The sequence below is a fragment of the Lactuca serriola genome, chromosome 5 (genome assembly GCF_051521515.1).
Source record: "Lactuca serriola cultivar US96UC23 chromosome 5, Lser_US96UC23_V15, whole genome shotgun sequence".
Classification (NCBI taxonomy): domain Eukaryota; kingdom Viridiplantae; phylum Streptophyta; class Magnoliopsida; order Asterales; family Asteraceae; genus Lactuca; species Lactuca serriola.
The window spans coordinates 33,271,757-33,281,505 of record NC_136412.1 but is presented as its reverse complement, the minus strand read 5'-3'; the positions used below and the strand labels follow the sequence as shown (position 1 = coordinate 33,281,505).

The 9,749-nt window shown below is 39.6% G+C and overlaps 1 protein-coding gene across 1 annotated transcript; it reads right to left on the bottom strand.

Moving 5' to 3' along the window:
• Positions 1-3,217: 3,217 nt before the first annotated feature.
• LOC145049422 (uncharacterized) lies at positions 3,218-4,429 on the bottom strand. The gene has a single exon (XM_078997835.1). The coding sequence runs from the start codon at positions 4,427-4,429 to the stop codon at positions 3,218-3,220; it is 1,212 nt and encodes a 403-aa protein (XP_078853961.1).
• Between the last annotated feature and the right edge of the window lie 5,320 nt (positions 4,430-9,749).

Genomic DNA, 9,749 nt, shown 5'->3' with positions numbered 1-9,749 from the left:
TTTAATAAACACGCTGACGGACCTTGGAGTACACGCGGTTCGTGTGAATTGCCCTGAAACTCTTTTGTTTGCTGATAATGGACGCGGACACTTCGAGGGATAATACGCGGTCTATGTGAGTAAACATGCGGACGGAACCTTGAGTACACACGGTCCGCGTGAGTTCTTTTGCCAATTTTCTCAATTTTAGCTCTTTGACCAATACGAACACCGAGTCCTCAAATCCAACATTCTTTTACCGCATGAAGGAAGAAGAATAGAAGTTAAATACAAAAATGGATCATCTACGACATTTATTCGGAACTAGGAAAGACGAAAACTTTTAGTTTTCAAAAAATGCCCCTCTTTAACGTCTTTGGCGAGACATGCTTCCCTCTTGATTTCAGTACACCGGGGCATCCAATTGGATGACATCTAAGACATTTGCGTTAAAACCTTCATAGAAAGGTTTCAATCGATGCCCATTGACTTTAAAGATTTGCCCCGTTTCTTCACTTTGAATTTCAACCGCTCCATGCTCAAAGACTTTTAGCACAACAAACGGACCTATCCATCTTGGCCTCAACTTTCCAGGAAATGATTTCAATCGTGAATGATAAAGCAAAACCCTATGTCCCGGCTCGAAATGTTGCGGGTAATGGTCTTGTCATGGAAAAGCTTTGTCCTTTCCTTGTAAGTTCTTGAGTTTTCATAGGAGTCATTTCTCAACTCCTCCAACTCTTGGAGTTGAAGCTTCCTATGCCTTCCCGCCTCATCGATGTTGAATTTGCATTGTTTGACCGCCCAAAATGCACGGTGTTCCAATTCCATGGGAAGATGACATGGTTTTCCAAAGACCAACCTAAACGAGGACATTCCTATCGGGGTCTTGTACGTGGTCCGATAGGCCCACAAGGCATCATCAAGCCTTGAACTCCAGTCTTTTCTTGAGGGATTCAATGTTTTCTCAAGTATACATTTCACTTCACGATTCGAAACCTCCGCTTGACCATTCGTTTGAGGGTGATAGGCTGTTGAAACACGGTGGGTCACATTGTACTTCTTCAATAAAGGCTCCATCATCTTGTTACAAAAATGCGTCCCTCGATCACTAATCAAAGCCCTAGGCACACCAAATCTCACAAAAACATTAGACTTTAAAAACTCGATAACCGTTTTGGCATCGTCCGATCTTGTGGCTTTGGCCTCAACCCATTTAGAAACATAGTCAACCGCGAGCAAAATATAAACGTTGCCAAATGAGACGGGAAATGGGCCCATGAAATCAATCCCCCATACGTCGAAAATTTCACAAACAAGGATTGGGTTTTGGGTCATTTGGTTCTATTGTGAAATGTTTTCCGTCCTTTGGCACCGTTCACAACTTTTTAAAAACAAGTAACAATCGCATGACATGGTTAGCCAAAATAATCCACACGTAAGGACCTTTCTCAAAGTCTAGCTAGGTCCGAAGTGTCCCCCACAAGCAAATTCATGACAGAATTGCAAAATGGATCGGTGCACTTGTTGGGGTACACATCGCCTAATGATTTGATCGGGGCAATGTTTCCACAAATAGGGTTCATCCCACACATAGTATTTTGCATAACTTTTCAACTTGTCATTTTGGGCACGTGTGAATGTGTCGGGATACCTCTTTGTGACCAAAAAGTTAACGATATCGGCATACCAAGGAGTAGATTGAGTGAGGGAAAAGAGATGCTCATCCGGAAACTCGTCCCGCAACGGGAGAGGAGTTTCATTTGAAGTGATCCGACTTAGATGATCGGCAACAAGGTTCTCGAATCTGCTTTTGTCCCGAATTTCCAAATCAAATTCTTGTAACAATAAAATCCACCGGATGAAACTAGGCTTTGCATCTTTCTTCGTCATCAAGTACTTAAGTGCTGCGTGATCCGAATACACTATGACCTTGGTACCAAGTAGGTATTTTCTAAATTTCTCCAAGGCGAACACTATGGCCAATAGCTCCTTCTCCAAAGTAGAGTAGTTGCTTTAAGCATTGTCTAATGTCATTGATGCATAGTAGATCACGTGGGAGGCCCTCCCACTCTTTTGACCCAAAACGGTGCCTATTTCATAGTTGCTTGCATCACACATAATATCTAATGGGATATCCTAATTTGGTGCTTGCATGATGGGTGCGGATGTGAGCAACTCTTTGAGCTTGTCGAAAGCTTCTTTTCACGCCTCGTTGAACTCGAAATCAACATCCTTTTGCAAGAGTTGGCACATTGGTCTTGTTATTTTTGAAAAGTCCTTGACAAATCGTCAATAGAAACCTTCATGGCCCAAAAAAGAACGAACTTCTCAAATACAAGTCGGGTAAGGTAAGCTTTGAATAACATCTATCTTGGCCTTATCTACCTCAATTCCTTTCTTTGACATAATGTGACCCAAAATAAGACCTTGACTCACCATAAAATAACATTTGGCAAAGTTTAAAACCAAATTCGTTTCAATGCATCTTTTTAAAATTTTGGTGAGATTGGTCAAAAACTCTTGAAAGGAGTTTCCATATACCGTAAAGTCATCCATGAAAACTTCAATTATATTTTCAACATATTCCGAAAAGATACTAACCATACAATGTTGCAAAGTGTTCGGGGCGTTACACAATCCAAATGGCATTCTATGGTATGCAAAAGTGCCAAATGGACATGTAAAATTTGTCTTTTCTTGGTCTTCCGGTGCCACCGGGATTTGGTGAAAACCGGAATACCCGTCGAGACAACAATAGTGCGATTTTCCGACCAACCTTTCTAACATTTGGTCAATGAAAGGTAATGGAAAATCATCTTTTTGTGTGCTTGCATAGAGTTTACGGTAGTCAATACATACTCTCCACCCGTTTTGCACACGGATGGGGACCATCATGCCTTTGTTGTTCTCGACCACCGTGATTCCCGTCTTTTTTGGAACGACTTGCACCGGGCTCGCCCACTTGCTATCCGAGATTGGATAGATCATTCCCACATCTAGGAGCTTTAAAATCTTTATCTTGACCACTTCCATCATTGGCGGATTCATCCTCCATTAATATTTTGTGCATACAAGTGGAGGGACTCAAACCTTTGATATCTATAATCGTCCAACCCATTGCCACTTTATGTTCCCTCAACACCTTGAGGACTTGTTCTTCTTCACACTTGGTTAAGTGAGTTGAAATGATAACCGGAAGAGTCTCGTTGTCTCCCAAGTACGCATACTTCAAATGTTAAGGAAGGACCTTCAATTCTAATTTCGGCGGTTGGACAAGGGAGGGCAGCAATCTCATGTGAGTTTGAGGTAATTCAATTTGCTTCACACTAAATTGGGTGGTATTCTTGATCTCCAAATTATTGACTAATCTTACAATTTCAGGGTCTAGCGAGTAGAGCTTCAACTTCTTGGCTAATTTCGCACAATCAAACCCCTTGCTCAAAACCATCTCCAATATGTCATCATTAGACAACTCGAACTGTTCTTGAGTTAATGGTTCGACAACATCTATAAAGCACAAAGATGAAACATCACTAGGATACCTCATAGCATCATGAATGTTAAAACTTATTGTTTCACCATCAAATTCCATTTTTAAGCTTCCCACATACACATCAATCTTTGTTCTAGTCGTCTTCAAGAATGGTCTCCCAAGTAAGATTATACCCGATTTTGAGGATACTTGTTCATCTAGGTCAATCACATAGAAATTCGTCCAGAAGACCAATTGGTTGACTTGCACTAGGACATCTTCCAAAAGACCTCTAGGAAAGACACTTGATTTATCCGCAAGAGAGATTATGACACCGGTTTCACTGAAGGGTCCAACATTCAATGATTCATACATCGAATATGGCATGACATTGATAGAGGCACCAAGATCAAGCATAACACTACTAAAAGTGACATCTCCAATGTTGCAAGGGACCATGAGCGTCCAGGGATCTTTACACTTGGGTGGAAGCTTCCTTTGTAAAACCGCGGATGCATTTTCGTTTATCGAGATTTTCTCATTTCCTTTTAACTTTCTCTTGTAGGTGCAAAGCTCCTTCAAGAATTTTACATATCTCGTAATTTGTTTGATTGCATCAAGTAAAGGAATGTTTACTTCCACCTTTTGGAAGGTGTCCGAAATCTCTTTCTCCTCTATATTCTTCTTTGAAGTTGCAAGTCGGGAAGGGATCGGTGGTTGAGTGGCTATTGGTGTCACTAGAGGGATAGTCTTCATTGGGGCTCCGACTTGTGCATCGTTCTTGATTATAGGTTCTTCAATGGGAATGATCTCTATTTCTTCCTCTTCTTCCCTTGGCTTCTTCTTTGAACTACTTTCTCTGGCATGTTTGCCACTTCTCAAGGTCACCACATTAACATTTGGGTTCTTTTTGGTTTGAGAAAGGAGTTTACCACGGGATTCCAACTTTCTTATGGATGTAACTATATCTCCCATTTGCGATTCAAGGTTAGATATACTAGTTCTTGTCTCTTTTTGGAATTGTTGGGTGCTTGTGGCTAGGGATTTGACGATATCTTCGAGAGATATTCCGGAGCTACTTGGTTGAGATTGAGGAGGTTGTTGATGATGATGTGGGGGTGCGGTTTGGATTGATAGTGTGTTTGTGGATGTCGGTAATGAGGTTGTGGTGGCGGATAGGATGATCTAACCAATGCATTTTGAGGCAATGGTCTTGGGTTGTAGCTCATGTTGAGATTTGGCTTCCAACTTGAATTGTAAGCATTTTGGTAACCGGATGGCTTGTTGTGGTAATTTTGGAACTCTCACGTGGCATTCACATGTTCCGCATCTTCTTGGAGAATGGGACACATATCCGTAGGGTGTCCCATTGTTGCACATATCCCACAAACCATCACTTGTGGAGTTTGTCCCAAGGCTAGCTTTTGAACAACGGAGGTTAAGTCTTTGATTTGAGACTCTAGGTTCGATGATCCCACTTCACTGACTTTTTGTTGTGTGTCTCTTTTCATGTATTGGCGCAGGCCAAAGTGTTGGAATTCATGGCTATGGTGTTGAAAAGTTGTCTTATATGTTGTGGAGTTTTACTAAAGACATCACCACCACTTGAGGCATCAACTAGTCTTCTCTCCATTGGAAACAATCCCTCATAAAATTGTTGAATGAGGAGTTGTTCCGGAATTTGGTGTTGATGGCAACTATAACACAAGTTATTGAACCTCTCCTAATAATCATTAAAAGTCTCATTTTGACCTTGGTAGATTCCACAAATCTCATGCCTAAGACTTGAGACTCTTGAAGCAGGATAGAATTTATCAAGAATAGCTATTGCCATGTTGGTCCATGAATTGATCGACCCCGGAGGAAGATAAAATAACCAATCCTTTGCTCTATCAGCCAATGAAAAGGGGAATGCCCTTAGCTTGATTTGGTCATCGGTTGACCCTTGTGGCTTCATGCTAGTGCAAATAATGTGGAACATCTTCAAGTGCTTATGCGGATCTTCGTTCTCCAATCCATGAAAAGTTGGGAGGTGATGGACTAAACTTGACTTCAACTCCGAATCTCCTTCCAAAACAAGGTAATTAATACCGGTTGGAGTTTGTGTAACACCGGTCTCCATCATTTGCCTCAAAGTTCTTTCGGGAACTTCTCCTCCGTCCACCATTTCAATTGGTTCAATAATGGATGGATTTTTTTGTAGTGGTGGTGTTTCGGGAATTTTTTGGCGAGGGTCGGGACTAGAATCGGGTTTCGTATCACTTGATGAAGCGGGTTCAACCTCCAGATCCCCGTGAAGATTAGAAGTTTCACCACGGTTAATTCGCTTTTCCTTCACCAAACGACTTGCTTCTTTTTTTATTTCTGGGTTGTAAATCAAGTCATTTGTACGCTGAGATCTGGGCATAGAGAAACAAATTGATTAAAAATAAACCAATCCCCGGCAACGGTGCCAAAAATTGGTGGTTGTCGAGGCCAACAAAATAAATACCCTAAATATTACACACTATAATAGTGTATAGTGGTAAAGGGATCGAATCCACGGAGATTGGTTCAATTTAAATCTCTATGTAAATCTCTTTGTAAAATACTTGCAAAATAAAATTAAAAGTAAAAAGGGAGGGTGTTTAATTCTTTGCGATTGTTTGACAAAATTAAAACTAGCTAGAATGAAAACATGACAAGTAAACAAGTAAAAGATTGACTTAAATTCAATGAAGTAGAGTGGTTGATTTTGGGGTACACCTCATGGATGATATGATTGACTTATCATTAAACTTAATGGAATAACACTTGTGAATTGGTTTAACTTGGCTATAGAAAATTATACGCACAAATTGCCTCAACTCTTCTTAGAAATTAAAATGGTTAGAGGAGCTCTTAACACATTTCCTTAATTGAAGTCACAAAATCAATGAAGCATAAAATCTTGTGAAAATCAATTAGCTTTAAGTTGTAAGAGTTACCAAGTCCAAAAGATAATCAAATGCTTACATTATCATTATGGAGGTAGCATTTCCATGGTCTAAATGAAATGAAAACAAACATATAAACTATTTGTTTCTTACTAATTTGAAGGTCCATTACTTAACCAAGAAATTAGTCAACAAAAACAAGAATTCATTCATCCAAGCTCATGATCAACGATAAATAAACATAACAAGATGTTTAACTAGAAAACATTTCCATAAACTTCAAACACAATGTAATGATAAGTCTTCAAAGCAAATAATCATCCAAGGGTTAAACCCTAATCAACCAAATGAACGTTTAGCCAAGCATGGCCAAAGTAATATAAAAGCAATATAGTTTAGTGGTACGAAACATTGTCTTAGATGCAAGATGGAAGGAAATTACAGTATTCTTCCAAAAATTCTTCAAATCTTCCAAGGCTTTTTGTGATTGTGTGTTTTTCATGAAGACCCTGGGGGAGCACGTGGTATTGGACGTAAGACCATGTGGGGTAGCCCATATCAGTCCTAGGCAAAGACCATGTGGGGTAGCCCATGGCATTAGAGGTAAGACCATGTGGGGTAGTCCATGGCAGTCCTAGGTAAGGACCGTGTAGGGTAACCCATGGCATTGGATGTAAGACCATGTGGGGTAGCCCATGGCATTCTTGCAGTTTTATGTATGCATGAATTATGTGATATGTGTGTAGTTTTAGTTAGCTACTAGGATATGTGTATATGTGGTGTGTGGTATGCTCTGGGGAACTCACTAAGTATTTCGCTTACAGGTTGTTCATTTGTTTCAGGTACATCTGAGCCCAAGGGCAAGGGCAAGGCGTGATGGCGCTACGTGCACTCTATCTCTTTTTTCACTGTTAGGGTTTGGGGACACTCTGATGACTTGAATAAGTTTTAATGAATTATTGACTTGAAAACCATTATGTTGGGATTTCATAGTTTATGCAAATATGTTTTATTAATTAAAAGTGAAAAATTTCTTTAAAAATTTGGGTTGTTACAAACAATTCAATGTAGGTTTCAATTAATTTGAACCCATTATCTATCAATTGGACTCGATATTCTATTGTTGGAATTGTTCTATGTGCTTCTTCGATGAGGTTTATTGTGTTCACAAACTGTAGTATATCTCCATACATCATAATGAGGAGCATTTTCATATTATACAACGCTAGTTTTCTCCGATCCTCGGCCACAAAAGGCGGTAATAGGATTTCCAATATCACCATTCGTTCTTTCGCACGTTGATAATCACGAATGAACTCTAATTCAGTCGTATCAAGAAGACGTCATTGCTCTTCTTTAAGACGTAGTATATCATATTCTATTGGAAACTAATCCTCTTTTATCGAGTCACTGACATATGCATTAAAAAAAACTTGCATAAACGTATCCAACAATAAAACCAACTTGCTAAAAAATAACCATAAAAATATAATGACATTGTAATTAGTCTATAATAACAAGTTTGTCTAAACTTGCTTCAGTCCAATCTTTTAGAGTTCTATTTGATTTCAATTTACGCTTTAACACCCTTTTCTAATTTCTTTGTTAATTTTATAGATGTCTTTGCTAATTTATTTTTTATTTTAATTTCTAAATCAACATCCTGGTTTGTTATATGCAAAAATAAAAACCAACAACATTTTAATACACATTGCCATAAAATCAACCACTTTAACAAAATTTTAATCGCTTTTCCCTTTATTAGGTGCAAATATGAAAGCTCCTGTAAATGGAATATAAATTCTTCATCCGTAAAGCCCACCTTTTTAACAATTAGGGGTGCAAAAGAGCCGATTCAGGTCAGGCTCGATGCTCGGGCTCGTTTACGTTATACGAGGCTCAAGCTCGAGCTTGGCTCGATTCGAGCTTTCTTGTATTGAGCTCGGCTCAAGCTCATAAATAATTATACAAGCTCAGATCGGGCTCAGGCTCGACTCATTTTTCGTTCGACGTGCCTAAATAAGCTTACACTCGGCTCGATCTCTTTAAAAAGCTCGTTTATAAATACCATGAATTTCTAATTCCCCAAATATATTTTTATTTTAATATATAAAAATAATAATAAATTATATTATATAAAAACTCTTTTAGGCTCGCGAGCCTAATCGAGCTTAGTGTCATAGGCTCGAGCTCGAGTTTGTTTAATAAACAAGCTTAATATTAAGCTCAAGCTCGGCTCGGGCTCGTTTAAAATCGGTTTCCAATCGAGCTCTTAACGACCCGATCTCGAGTAACTCACGAGTAACTTTGCTTGTTTGCACCCCTATTAACAACATCCATGCAAAATCGTTTTTGGACTAATAATGGTTATTAAACATTGTAAGACACCAAAACAATTAATAATTAATTGTCATTCCAGCTTCTTCTTCCGGAACATCATTCCAGACCAAGTTCTTCGTATTCCGGAACATCATTCTGTACCAAGATCTTCAAATTCCAGGCCTAAAAATGTAGCACCTAGTTCCTGGTATGTATTTTATTTAAGTATTTTTGCATTTTTGGAATGGGACTCGGCAAGTTGAAGACCCAACTCGTCGAGTAAAAGCGGATTTGATATGGGATTTAAATGACGGACTCGTCGAGTTGGCTTCCAGACTCGACGAGTAGACTCTGACTGGACAAAACCCTTATCTAAGGGTTTGCACCCTATTTAAGCATCTCATCCAGCCACCCTCCGTCCCTATTGCTTCCAAACCCCCCCCCCCCACCCACCCATAACAAACCCTAACCGTTTGTGTAAAGAGCTAAGGCATTTGTGGTGCTTTTTGGTGATTTTGAACTCAAAGAAGAAGGAAAATCCTAGAGGAATCAAGAGAAGACCAAGGGAGTTCAAGTTTGTGCACCATTTGCAGTTCCCAGAAGGTATAAAGTTGATACCTTGCTTGTTCATTTGCTAGATCCCTTTTGGGGAGATTTAGGGCTTTTATATGCCATTTTTGGTAACCAACCATGATTGCTTGCATGGTTGGGGGTTGAGGATTTGGATCTAGGTCGATGAAGGAGTTACAAGGCAGAAAAGGACTACTTTTGCACCCATAGAAGCCCTCATGCAACTTAAGAGTCTCTTTTAGAGCCTTTTAGGCTCAAAGTCCCATGCATGCACGTAAAGTTCGTAACTTTACGTGCTAGATCGAGTTTAGGGACCTAGATATATCATTTGGACAAGAATTGTGCACCATAAATCGAAGAAATAGACTTGGATAGTATCGACTCGGCGAGTCGTTCTTGGGACTCGACGAGTCCGAGATTAGACTCCCCTTTTCTGTTATGGTTCAAAGATACCCAGTTGAGTGTTAGAAAGGTTTTAGAGGGTCCAGGGG